The sequence below is a fragment of the Jaculus jaculus genome, chromosome 1 (assembly GCF_020740685.1).
Source record: "Jaculus jaculus isolate mJacJac1 chromosome 1, mJacJac1.mat.Y.cur, whole genome shotgun sequence".
Classification (NCBI taxonomy): domain Eukaryota; kingdom Metazoa; phylum Chordata; class Mammalia; order Rodentia; family Dipodidae; genus Jaculus; species Jaculus jaculus.
Genome location: NC_059102.1, coordinates 83394275 through 83408440, shown reverse-complemented (window position 1 = coordinate 83408440; position 14166 = coordinate 83394275). Strand labels below are relative to the sequence as shown.

Below are 14166 nucleotides of genomic sequence, written 5' to 3'. Positions count from 1 at the left end.
TCTAGGCAAGCACTCTGCCAGATGAGTGGATGCCTTTGCTCTAAGTCAATGATTTTTTGTGTTAAGTTCAGAAAGCAGTGTATTTGTCACCACAATTAAACCTATTTTTCATGTGGATTGTGGGGTAGAAACCATATTTTCTTTCTCATAAAAAAAATTCCCAGAGACAATAAAATCATCAAGCTGGTATCAAGGGTGCCATGGTGACTCACTGAAAGTGTGTGTAATAGACATGTGTGGGCAGCGACTCTACTGCAACCCACAGGGAGGAGCGGCTTGGCTGCTGGAGGCATACTGAGAGTGCTACAGTAGCCAGGCGCGCAGGCAGTCAGGCTGCTGGCCTTCAGATTTGGGTATCCATATTTACTTCCTAGCTGCCTGACCGCAGGAAAGTGACTTAAGTTCTCAGAGCTTCAGTTCTTCCTAGGGTTATGAGGAATAAGCAAGAAAACATATGCCAGGGGCTCTGCGTAATCCTAGCACACTGTCAGTACTCAAGATGAGCTATTTTTTATAATGCTCATTGTGTGACAAACAGCATTTAATAAACTAGACACAAATGACCATACACATTTTTTAAAAAACGTTTTCCGAGGTAGGGTCTTACTCTAGCAGAGGCTGACCTGGAATTCACTATGTAGCCTCAGGGTGGCCTTAAACTCATGCCATCACGCCCCGCTGACCGTGTACAATTTGATTCACAGGGAAAAGCATAACAGAGCAGTGTTCGCAGAGGCCAAGGAGTAGGTGTAGGAAATTGATAGCAGTCACTGGGAACTTTTTTTTTTTTTTTGAGGATATTCTATATGCTTGGGATGGTGTTTTGTAATCATCAAATCGTACTGTTGGTGATTTTATTCTAAAACTATTAATTTTACAATTGGATGGCTCAATTATTTTACAGGTCAGATGCAGGAATTAATTCCAACACATCCAACATATATTTCTTGAGCACTTCGTACGTGCAAGACATGGTTCTAGGTGCTGGGGATAGAGCCTTCAAGAGTTCAGGCGGTTTTTCTGCCTTCATGGAGTTTATGACTCAAGCATGAACTATACACAGGCATTTGGAATTATAAAAGGGTTGGGTGACGGCTGCTGTAGAGATGGTGACCAGGATGGGGTAGGGGGATGTAAAGGGTTTTGAGTTGTATGACCTCTGTCCTGACACAGAAGCAAACACAGGTCCTGTGTCTGAAGAGGATGGTCTCGTCCAAGCGTCTGGGCGGCTGGGCACGTGATGTGTCAGACACCTCTTGGTGACCAGTGACCCAAGGCTGTCCTCTGGCCACATCTGCCAGACGCAGTGTCCGCGGCGCTAGGGAAACGGACTGGCTCCAGACCAAGGGCCAGATGGACGCTTGCAGACGTCCCGGGCCTGGGGCGGCTGTGACCTTGGTCTTGTCCGCTCACCGCTCTCTAGGCTCCAGGTCTGAGCCATCCTTCGGCAGAGGCGCGTACCCTAGAGGTACTTTCCCCGAGCGCGCGAGTGGGGGCCCGGGGGCGGGGTCAGTTCCGGGAAGCTGGTTGGTTGCTCCCGAGGGGGCCGCGTGCGGGGGCGGGGCCGAGCCCTCGAGGGGCGGGGCTGGCGGCGGAGCGGCCGCTTGGCGCGCGCTGCGGCCATGGATGCTCGGCGGGCCCCGTGGCGCCGGGGGCGGGGACGGCGTGGTCCCGCGGCGCGCAGGGCCGCCCCTTTCCTGCTTTCCCCAGCGCTGGGCTGAACCCGGAGCCGGGGAACTGAGTTGATTCTAAGTTCACCACCTGGTTTTCAGGCGGTGGCAGCCGGAGGACGATCATGGCGCTGGTCGGTAACCGAGTGGAGCTGGAAGCAGATGAGGTACGAGCGATGGGGAGCGCGGACGCGGCCCCGGGCGGGATCGGGGCGCCCCGCCGGGACGGCCGAGGGTCCGCCCCCTTGGTCCCCGGTCGGGCTCCGGCCGCGCCGAGGACTGGGCTGGTACTGAGGCGTGGGAACCTGTCCTCGGCGGGTCAGTGCCCGGGGGTCGGTCCTCGGAGCCCGCGAGTGGCCCTCGGCGGCTGCATGCGGGCGGGCGGGAGCCCGGGCGCCGCGACGGTGGGGAGTCACACCTCCCCGTCCCGCAGCTGGCCCTCGGCGCCGCGGCCGCTGCGTGCTCGACCTCGGAGTCTGTCCTTCTATGGAAGTTTCCTGGTGGCAGTCCGGGGCCCGAGGAGTCGTGGGGGGGTGGGCGGGCAGGGCCGGGCAGCCGGGGCGCTGAGGGCTGCTTCCCGCTTCCTCCGCCGCCGGGACACTTCCCCGACCCGGTGCCCGCGGTTGGTGTCGGTGGCGGGAAGGAGAACCGCTGCGGCCTCGGTGGTCTGGACGACCGAAGTCATCAGCCACTTTTGGTCGTGTCGCGGCGCGCCGGACCTGTTGATGGGTTGCTTGGTGTCCGCGCCCGGCCGCCGCCGAGACCGCGCTCGCTCTCCTCGCTCTTGAACTTGCTGGAGGTTGCGGCTCGGGCGGCGGCCGCGGTCGCGGTCCCTGCAGCACCCGCAAGCCGCCGCCGCCGCTGCCATTTTACCTGACTTGAATTTACAAGTCGTAGCCTGAGAAGGCTTGGGTTTCTAATGATGCAATAGTGGATGATCTAGAGGAGGCGAGTTAGGATTCCTGACCATCTTCATAATGCCGGAAGACTCCTGACGACGAGTAAATATTGCCCTTGAATGTGGGCCTAACAACAGAACGGAAACTGAAGGACAGCTCCTTTGCCTTACTGGCGGGCCAAAGGGCAAGCCGGGACTTTCCTTAGACCTGTCTTGCAGCGAGGGCCCCAAGACCACGGGCTAATGAGCGAGTGTGTGCCCAGTAGCGTGGATGTGCTGCTGGAACTTTAAACCACCCATAAAAGCAAATAATGAAGCAGTATATTTGTGGCTGTTTTCATCTGTGAGAACTTTTATTTATAACTTTAGGCTGTCTTTTTGATATGACCTATTGCCAGATGTCTTTCTTCGTTTTTACAGCCCAAGGTTTTTTCTGTAATCCAGGTAATAACACTTCTACACTGTTCTGTTCACTTCCTCAAAAGTTTTTGTGGTTCCCGCTTGTACATTACTTTAACTGTCCCATATCCCTGGCATTGACAGCTGTCTACAGTATGCTCTTGACTGCTTATCCCAGGCTTGTCCCCAACCCCTTCCCTGTCTACAACTATTCAGTTTAATTGCACTTTCACTTATTTTATCTTTGGTTTTTTTTTTTTTTTTTGGTTTTTCGAGGTACGGTCCAAGCTGACCTGGAATTAACTCTGTCATCTCAGGGTGGCCTTGAACTAATGGCAATCCTCCTACCTCTGCCTCCCGAGTGCTGGGATTAAAGGCGTGCGCCACCACGCCCGGCTTTTCTTTGTTTTTTAAAAATAATTTTATTTATTTGAGAAAGAGAGACAGAGGCAAATAGACTGAATATGGACACCCCCCACCCTGGGGGTTCCAGCCACTGTAGACAAATGCTAGGTGCTTGTGCTAGTTTGTACATCTGGCTTTACATGGGTACTGGGGAATTGAACGTGAGCTGTCAGGCTTTGCAAGCAAGCACTTTAACCACTGAGTTCTCTCTCCAGCCCCCCTTTTAAAAACATTTTATTTATTTATTTATTTGACAGAGAGAGAGAGAGAAAGAGAGAGGCAGACAGATTGATAGCCCACATTAAAAAAATATTTAGGACTGGAGAGAGGGCTTAGTAGTTAAGGTACTTGCCTGTGAAACCTAAGGACTCAGGTTTGATTCCCCAGTACCCGCATAAAGCCAGATGCACAAGGTGGCACATGCATCTGGAGTTCATTTGCAGTGGCTGGAGACTCTGGCACACCTATTCTCTCTCTGTCTGCCTCTTCATTTCTCTCTCTCTCAAACAAATACTTAAAAATTTATTTATTCATTTGCAAGAATAGAGAAAAGAGAATGGGCACACCAGGGCCTTTAGCCACTGCAAGTGAACTCCAGATGCTTTTGCCTCCCTGTGCATCTGGCTTTATGTAGGTACTGGGGATTGAACCCTGGTCATTAGGTTTTGCAGAAAGCACCTTAACCACTGAGTATTCTTTCCAATCCTATCCCCTATTTTTTGAGGTAGGGTCTCACTGTAGCCTAGGCTGGTCTGGAACTCAGATCTTCCTACCTCAGTCTCCCAAGTGCTGATATTGTATGCATGAGCCACCATGCCCAGCTTGTTAATTGTGTGTGTGTGTGTGTGTGTGTGTGTGTAATGTTTAGTTTTCCAGGTAGGGTCTCACTCCAGCCCAGGCTGACCTACAAGTCACTATGTAGTATCAGGTTGGCCTTGAATTCACAGTGATTAAAGGTGTGTGCCACCACGCTTGGCTCTGTTAATTGTATTTTAAATGAAATAACACTAGGTGGTGGGGCACACCTGTAATCTTACCACTCTGGAGGGGCTGAGGCAGAAAGATTGCATATTCAAGGCTACCCTGCACTACATAATGATTTTCAATCCAGCCTGCATTATAGAGACTCCCGTCTCACACCTTCTCCCTGCCCCCCCCCCCCCCCCCCCCGCGACACACAGCAAAAAATAAAGAAAAAGAAAAGAGAAAAAATAAGCCCGAGAGGAGCTAGTGATTGTGGTACAAAGTCACTTGGTCAGTGTTTGTGGAATAAGTGAATGACTGCAGAAAAGATGTTACTTGATCACTTCTTAGTTTTTGCTGTCTCATTCATTCACTGTTAGGCTCCCATTTTATTTTTATTTATTTACTTGAGAGGGATAGAGAAAGAAGAGTGAGGGGAGAGAGAGAGAATGGACACACCAGGGCCTCCAGCCGCTTTAAAGGAACTCCAGACACATGTGTCACCTTGTGTATCTGGCTTGCGTGGGTCCTGAGGAATTGAACATGGGTCCTTTGGCTTTGTAGGCACGTGCCTTAATTGCTAAGCCATCTTTCTAGCCCTGTTAGGCTCCTTTTACATGCTAGGTACTGTTAGTCCTAGAAGGAATAACTTTCTTTTGGTTCATGCCAAATCTATTTTTTTAATTTTGATCCTCATGGTATACATATATATTGGTATAAATTTGCCGGTGCTTTACTGGGCATTTACTAGTTCTGTTCACAAATTAGGTAGTTTGGCTCTCTAGGACTCCTGGTGTAGTAGATGTTCCCTCCCATCCAAGTGTGAACCAGGCCTGACCCTGCTTAGCTTCTGAGATCAGAAGCATTCAGGGTGGTATGGCTATAGATAGGAGGAAGAATTCTAAGGGACAACATGTGACAGGGTAAGCAAGGAAGAATTAGGATGCTGTAGACTATATATTCTTGAATTACTTATGAAAAGTCCCTAACTGTAAATGGACTGAAGAACTTGACTTGAATGAATAAAGACCCTCTTCTTCTATTTTACCAGGTATATAAAACTAACATGGCTTATTTTAGCTAAGAAGGTTTTCCTATACCTAAGAAGACTGCTCTCTTTGTGGCCAGTCTTTGGTACTCTTAGGAAATAAAATGGAACAAAGCAGTTATAGTTGAGAAAGTACTAAGATAGGAACAAGGCTGTCAGCTCTCCATGCCCCACAGCCGTTCACTCATTTATTGGTCTGCTTATGGGGACTTACTTGCCCATGGTCATCCATTCAGCCATTCATTAATGTGGAGATAGTGCAGTGAACAAGACATTTGAGGCCTTGTCCATGACTAGTGACCTTGAATGATGGTCTCTCAACCTCTGAGGGCTCATTCAGTTTTCTCATCTGGAAAAGGTAGAGCTGGGGAAGTCCAAGTGTTTATTATTCTCCTCAAAGTTGTTATTTATTTATTTATTTTTTGGTGGGGAGAGGATCCATTTTTTTAAAAAAATATTTTATTTATTTAATTATTTGAGACAGAGAGAAAGAGGCAGATAGAGGAAAAGAGAGGGAATGGGTGTGCCAGGGCCTCCAGCCACTGCAAACAAACTCCAGACACATGCTCCACCTTGTATATCTGTCCTACATGGCTACTGGGGAATTGAACTCGGATCTTTAGGCTTTACATACATGCACCTTTGAGACATATATCTCCAGCTCATAAGGACCTATTTTCTTCCAAAGTACCCAGGGAGAGAATAGTGAGGAAGTTCTTTTGGTAGTTGTGGGATGAGTATTTTCTTTTTTCAGTGTAAAGAAGAGAAATGCCATTATATCTTTTATTATCACCTACTTACATCAATTAGTAATTTGTATATACAACTTGATAAATTGCATTTAAGTTTTTTATTTTTCATTTATTTATTTGAGAGAGAGGGAGAGAGAGAAGGAGAGGAAAAAGAGGCAGATGGAGAATGGACACACTAGGCTCTCCAGCCACTGCAAACTCCAGACACATGTACCCCCTTGTGCATCTGGGTTATGTGGGTCCTGGGGAGTTGAACTTCAGTCCTTTGGTTTTGCAGGCAAATACCTTAACTGCTAAGCTATCTCTTCAGCCCATAAATTACATTTTAAATTAAAAGTTACTCAGCAAATACAATATTGGGTTAAATATTAATAGATTTAAATTTTTTGTTTATTTTTGAAACAGGGTCTCACTTGAGCTCTGGCTGTCCTAGAACTCTGTAGCCTAGGCTGGCCTCAAACTCATAGTGATCCTCCGATCTCAGCTTCCTAAATGCTGGAATGAAAGGCATGTGCCACCATGCCTAGTCAGTGTTAACATTTTGTGTTTAACATTTTTATTTAAATAAGAAAATTGATCCATCTTTTTATTCTTATATATAACACACACATATAGGTATCTATCATATTACTAAAACTTCATGGGAAGGTGCAACTAGAAAATAGTCTAAAAAGGCTACTCAGGGAAGTAATGATGAAAAAAAAGTTGAAGTCTGGTGTGGTGGTGCACATCTTTAATTCCATGAGCCTAAGGTGGAACATGGTGAGTTTGAAGCTAGCCTGTGGTAAATTAAGACCCTGCCTCAGAAAAAAAAAAAGTTCAGAAATAGTCAGGAAGGAAATGTCTAGTCTGGAAGATGTTTTCAAGCCCTACCTTTTTTCTTTCTTTTGAAATATTTTTACTTATTTATTAAAGAGAGAGGCAGAGAGAGAGAGAGAGAGAGAGAGAGAGAGAGAGAGAGAGAGAGAGAGAGAGAGAGGGAGAGAAGGAAGGAAGGAGGGAAGGAGGGAGGGAGGGAGGGAGAGAGAGAGAGAGCGAGAGAGCGTGAGCACACCAGGGCATCCAGCCACTGCAAACGAACTCAAGATGCATGTGCCACCTTGTGCATCTGGCTTATATGGGTCCTGGGGGAATTTAACCTGGGTCCTTTGGCTTTGCAGGCAAACGCCTTAACTGCTAAGCCATGTCTCTAGCCCTCTTTTTTATTCTTTGTCTTCTCACTATGTTGTTCAGGTTCACCTTGAACTCCTGGGATCAAGTGGTCCTCCCACCTCAGACTCCTGAGTAGGTGGGACTTGTTTCCTGTGTCACCAGGCCTGTATTCATTGCTGTCTTTTTGGTCTAGGAACTTTAAGACCTGATTCTGATGAAGAAACTTTTACCTTGGAAGTTTTGCTTTTTTTTTTTTTGAGACAGGGTCTCAGTATATATAGCACTGGCTGGCTTAAACTCTATGTAGATCAGACTGGCCTCAGACTTGCAATGGTCTTCCTGTCTCTGCCTCTCTCAGGCTTATAGGTATGTGCTCCTACACTCAGTAGATGAAGTTTTAATAGAATTGATTGACACAGTTTTCTTAGAATGAGCTTGCTCCTTTCATTCCCCTGCTGTTCACTGGGCATCTCTTAGATCCTTCTTTAAACATTGGAAATACGCACTGGAAGAAGTCACTGTCCTGGAAGAACTCATAGTGCAGCAAGTGACTGTCACCCAAGCAATGAGTTCTGTCTGTGGGTCAGGGTGGGATTTAGGTAGAAGGGTCATATGACTTACACTGTGCATCAGGACACTGACTGTTTTCACTAATGACAGGGTAGCACCTGGGGTGGATGGCCCCTCTAGTTTAGGCGCTAGTAAAGGATTTAAAGGAGAGCTGTGTTTGGACTCTCCTGAGAGGGGCAAGGGCGGCACAGTGCAGCCTGGGGGGCAGTCATGTGGGCCCTTGAGAGTGAAGCACCGTGTGCAGTGGGAAGGAGAGCCGTGAGGGCCGACACTGCAGAGGCTGGCTTGGACCCTGTGATGCAGTGTCTCATGTTGTGCTAAGGAGTCTGTCTAGGTTATATCTTTTCTAAAAGTAGCTGTCATGTTATTAAAATTCTCCCCCAAATGGGGAGAATTCTCTCCAAAAAGTGGGAACCAGGAACATTTGTAACCAGGCAGGTATGATGAGATTGTTTATTTGCAGAAGGTAAAAACTGTGGAGTCGGCTGCAGGTGGGGCTAGTGGCTCTTGCAGCAGTTCCAACAGTTCACGAGGGAGGTGACGATCCTGAAGTAGAGCAAAGGCGTGGGCTTGGAGAGGAGAGGCTGGATTTGAGGGTCTGCTGGGGGAAGCCTGGAGGAGGATTTGGCTTGGGAGCTGGTTCCCTGGTTTGAGCGTCCGAGGTGTAAGGAGGGAGGAGAGAGGAGCTATGCAGTGATCATTCTGGTTGCTGTGGAAGCACAAGATCAGATGGAGATGATGTCACCTACCCTGGTGCTTACCCCGTGGGGTGGATGCCAAGGCTGGGGAAGGAGGCAAGTAGAGTAACCCTTAGGGAGGGAGCAGGGGCCACTGGTGAGCAAGGGTATGCATTTGGGCAGAGTTAAAGGGTGTTTGTACATTGCTCGTACAGGCTCATGGAAGGAATGGACAGCATCAGTTTACCATCAGTCCCATTCCAGCTCAGGTTAACCCTCAAGCCATTGGCTAAAACAGACATTCAGTCTCAGATGACCTTCGGAATACCATCTAGTTTCGGAGGGCTACTTTCCTGGCATTCTCCTCCTCTGTCTAGCTGGGTATGCCTTTCCCCTTTTCAAGTTGGTAGCTCAGTTATGCTTCTGTGGACCAGTGTTAGTTCTCCGTGCAGCGGCAATGTGTCTTTTCATCCGAGTTCTGCCCACCTGGCTATTACTGACTGCCCACAGTGAGAATATGATACTGTGACTGCTGCGAGGCTCCTGGTTTCCAGCTGGCCATCTGTGGACAGCCGTGCCCCGCCTCCATCTCAGGTGGGGTCTCCTGGAGTCACTGTGTGCTCATTGTCACACTTGGGAGGCCTCCTGGGGGGTGCTTTCCTTTTTTCAAGCCCCCATCTGTCATCAGCTCTGTCAGAACTTGCCTCTTCCATCCCTGGACCTAGTGTTTGGGCTCCTTCTTGTTGCATGGGGTCTCAGCAGCAGGGCCACTGAGGCCAGGCAGCCACATTAGTGCGGTCATCATATCTCTCCCGTGGCACTCTTGAGGTGTGGCCTACCTGGGAGTTCATAATGCTATTATGCATCTTAAGCTCTTTATTTGGAAGCTGTGCATGCATTGGTTGTGTGCATCATAAGTGTTTTTTAATTTTTTTTGCCATGGACATAATCCCTTGTTAATGTAGCATTATGCTAACATGTACATGGGGCCTGCATATTTAAAAATATTTCAGTGTAATACACTTTTATATGTTAGCTGGGTGTGATGGTAAGCATAGCTTCTGCCATAGTTGATGATCTAGAGGTGGGTCATATGTGTGCTGAGACTGCAGAGGAGAGATGCCACGGGGCATTGGGAGCACAGACAAGGGCACCTGTCTGGTCTAATCACACAAGGTGTCAGTGATGGCATCTTGGAGGAGGCTATTTCTTAGAAATTCTGAGTATTATGGGATGAATAGAGGTTAGCCTTGTAGACATGATTTAGGGGAGAGGACAGCTTTTAAAATGTTCCCTGGAGAGCATGAGTGGCAGGATAAGGTAGAGTTCAGGGAGAGCCTCTGGTGCTCTAGATGGCTGAAGTGGCTGGAAACAAGTCCAGAGAAGGGCAGTGTTGCAGTCAGCTGTGGGTTGCTGGTGGAAAGCACCCAGCCAAGAGCAGCTTGTGGGAGGAAAGGGTTTATTTTGGCCTACAGACTTGAGGGGAGGCTCCATGATGGCAGGGAAAAACATGACATGAGAGGAGGGTGGATATCACTTCCTGGACAACATCAGGTGGACAATGGCAACAGGAGAATATGCCAAACATTGTCAAGGAAAAGCTGGCTATAATATCCATAAACCTGCCCCCAATAAGACATCACCTCCAGGAAGCTCCAGTTTCCAAATTGCCACCAGCTAGGGACCTAGCCTTCAGAACACATAAGTTTATGGGATACCTGAATCAGACCACCACAGGCAGTATATTAGTGTTCTTCAGAGATATAAAACCAATAAGATGGATGGATGAGTGGACAGACAGACAGGTAGGTAGATAGATGAGATGGAGTTGGTGGTTGAGGATTCCTGTGTTGCTGTCTGTAAGCTGGAGGACCAAGAAGTTGGTGTTATGACTCAAATCTACTCCTTGGGACTCTTCATACCCAAAGGACTATATAACTCTTAAGTCTGGGGCCAAAGGTCTAAGAACCTGGAGTTCTCAGATCTAGGGGCAAGAGAAGGTGGATATCTTGGCTCCCAAAGAGTAATTTCATCTCTCCCCTGCTGTTTTGTTCTGTTTCTCTGGTTTCTGGCCTGAAGCTAATTGGATGTTCTCTACCCCATTGGTGAGGGCAGTGCTTCTGCTCCTCTCTCAGTCCACTGAGTGCCTGTCTCCCCCAGGAACACCCTCATGGATGTGCCCAGAAATAATGCTTTACTGGCTGAATAACCTTTTTTTTTTTTTTTCCCAAGGAAGGGTCTTGTTCTAGCCCAGGCTGACCTGGAATTCACTGTGTAGTCTCAGAGTCTCAGGCTGGTCTTAAACTCATGGCGATCCTCTTACCTCTGCCTCCCAAGAGCAAATATTTTTATTTATTTGCAAGGGGAGAGAAGGAGAGAGAGAAAGAGAGAACACAAAAGGCATGCCCGGGCCCCGAGCTGCTGCAAATGAACTCCAGATGCATGTACCACTTAGTACATCTGGCTTTTTGTGGGTATTGGGGAATTGAACTCAGGCTATCAGGCTTTGCAAACAAGAGCCTTAACTGCTGAGCCATTTCCAGCACCCTAAGTAACTTTCTTTTTCAAATATTTTATTTATTTATTTGAGAGAGAGGCAGATGAGAGAGAGTTGGGGGGGGGGTGGGGAAGAGAATGGGCACACCAGGGCCCCAGCCACTGCAGATGAACTCCAGATGCATGTACCACCTTTTGTATCTGTCTTATGTAGGTACTGGGGAATCGAACCAGGGCCCATCTCTCCAGCACCCTGAATAATCTTTAATCATTTTTTCCCCACCAGACTGTGGAGGTACAGTATCTTCAAGGTTTTCAAGCTGTGGAGTGGCATGGAGAGGTGTCACTTTAGATGGTTGTCATCGGGCAGTCATCAAGGATGTCTCTATGAGGGTGTATTCCTGGCCGCAGGGGAGAGGGGCAGTCAGCTGACTTGGTTTCCAGATCAGGGTCTCACAGACCAGCTGTGACCAGCAAGTTCTTTAACCCTTTGGTCAAAGCAGCAAGAAATAGTTGATCTGTCTGTAAAATCATTTCAGCCTTGACATCTGTTATTTAGAAGGTGACATTTAAACCAGGCTCCAGGGGCTGGAGTGTTGGCAAGAGGGCTGATCATGCTTCATTCCTCAGGCAGAGGGTGCAGCAGCGGAGCATGCTGGGGGGAGGAGCTTGAGGGGCTGCGGCCGCAACTGAGGGCTTGTGGGACTTGGCATTCCAAGGAGAGCTGTGTTTGTTCAGTCAGGTTTTGATAGGCCTTGAACTAGTTAAGGTAAGGTTTTTTTTTTTTTTTATTTTGGACAATGGGGGGGTATGTGTTTCCTACTGTACTTGAGGATTTTTCTTTTACATATTAAATATATGTATAGATATTTACATACTTACTATGTTTACAGGCTGCTTTGGAATTCCTGGGGACAAACATTTTTCCACCTCAGTTTTGAGTCACTGTGGAAGCTCTTTTTTTTTGTCAGTGGGAGATGTATGCACCCTTCTCTATGCATCATTTTTGTTCACTTTTTTTTTTGTTTTTGTTTTTGGTTTTTCGAGGTAGGGTCTCACTCTAGTCTAGGCTGACCTGGAACTCACTATGGAGTCTCAGGGTGGCCTCGAGCTAACGGCGATCCTCCTACCTCTGCCTCCCAAGTGCTGGGAGTAAAGGCGTGTGCCACCATGCTTGGCTTTTTTTTCACTTTTTAAGTAAAGGAAGCAGTGATGCCATTTCCTTAGTTTCACTTTCTTCTTTCCCAATCTCATTTCCTAAGACCAGTTTAAGACAGATGCCTGTAAACTGAGCACTCTGGGTGAGGAACTGCATAGGCTGTGTTTTATCACCTGTGCTCTCAGGCTCTGAGATTGGAGCTAACCCTTGGCTGGTGTGCTCAGCAGGACCAGCCATGGTATCTCTGAGGGTGTGCCCACTCTTCTTTTCTCTCACTCTGCTTCCTCAAGCCACGAGCCTTGTAGTGCTGGTCGGTTTCAACACATGGGCTGCTTTCCTTCTACTTAGAGCTAAAGGAAACAAACCTCAGATTGGAACATCATTATCAGGCCAAATGAGGCATGTGATCCCATTTAGAGGAAGCTGGCCAGACTGGTGAGGGCAGAGTGAGAGTCCCAAGGACAAGACAGGAAAGTGAGGCCTTAATTCCAAAGTCTTTTCCAGAAGCCCGTACATCATCTCGTGCAGAACCATTGATGAGTGCTCCTTTACTAAGACCCATAGCCTTCTGTGAAGCAGTTTTGAACTTGGGGTTGGGGTGGGCATGGACTGGCCAGCTGGGTTCAGGACCTGCTTCCCACTTGCTGTACAACACTTTTCACTTATGAAGAATGAGGTCAGATTATACTCTATAGAGAACTCAACACTGGAAGTACTCCTAAAGTGCTAGCTTTCTTTTTATCTTACACTTTTATTTTCAGGTATTGCCACTGCTGTTTATTATTTGTGAATTTGATAAGAATCAGCAGGCAACATTTTGGTGTGATGAAATACTATTTTGGCAATCAACTGAGGTGAATATTTTATAGGAGCTTAGAAACAGGAAGGAAATGATTAGCTGTCTTAGGTGCAGAATCAGGGTTATAGGTCATGTACATTATTTCTAAATTCATTGCCCTTTCTACTATGTCAGGGGACCAATATTTAATAGAAGGCCAATGTAGTGTGAACCTTTCTTGCCTGTTTTTGGTTTTTCAAGCTAGGGTCTTGCTGTAGCCCAGGCTGACTTGGAATTCTCTATGTAGTCTCAGGGTGGCCGCGAACTCATGGTGATCCTCCTACCTCTGCCTCCTGAGTGTTGGGATTAAAGGAGTGTGCCACCATTCCTGACTCTTGCCTATTTTTGTAAGTAAAGTTTTTTGGGGGACACAATTATATGCCTTTGTTTAAATGTTGCCAGTGGCGGTATTTGAGTAGCTGGGATATGGATGACATGGTAGATACTGTCTGAATACTCATAGATCCTTTTGGTTTGTTGAACCCTGTCCTGGTTGATCTCTAGGAATATTGCTTGTGTATAATATGTTATAAACTTTACGAATTAAATTACTTATTTCGCCAGACATGGTGGTACACACCTTTAATCCGAGAACTTGGGAGGTTGAGGTAGGAGGATCACTGTGAGTTCAATGCCAGTCCTGACTACATAGTTCTAGGTCAGCTTTGTCTAGAGTTAGATCCTGTCTCAAACAAGTAGCACCAAAGGCTAGGGGGAATGCTAGTCTGTTTATCACATCCTAGGAAATGGTAGATTGCCGATCTGGAGTTGGAGGGATATGGGTTTGGGTCTCTGTGTGTGCTCAGCCTTGGGTAAGTTACTTCATCCCTCAATGCTTCAGTGACCTCATTGTAAGATGGAAGCAGCAGAACCTATTTCATAGGCTTATTGTGAGGTCTAAAGGCCTGCACAGAACTTGGTTCCAATGCTGGCTCTTAGCACTTTTCCCCAGGTTGTTGTAAGTGGCTGTTGGCATTGTTCTCCTGGATTTGTGTGAAGACTGACTCATCCGAACCCTTACACTGTAAGACAAACATGGCTTCCTTTCAGGTTGGTACCCAGGCTGCCACCTGGGTAAATGTTTACAGTCCTCACACTCCTCCTTTCCTGAAGGAAAGAGGACAACAACACAAAAGAGA

At 47.3% G+C, this 14166-nt stretch overlaps 1 protein-coding gene across 2 annotated transcripts in view; it reads left to right on the top strand.

Annotated features, from left to right (window-relative positions):
* The first annotated feature begins 1701 nt into the window (after positions 1-1701).
* Ttc39b (tetratricopeptide repeat domain 39B) overlaps positions 1702-14166 on the top strand; it is a 170709-nt gene continuing 158244 nt past the window's right edge. The window contains exon 1 of one of the 2 annotated variants that reach the window (XM_004658434.2): positions 1702-1837. In XM_004658434.2, coding sequence (XP_004658491.2) covers positions 1796-1837 — 42 coding nt within the window. In that variant the 5' untranslated portion in view covers positions 1702-1795. The remainder of the gene's footprint in view (positions 1838-14166) is intronic. The other variant, XM_045152182.1, reaches the window with a different exon arrangement.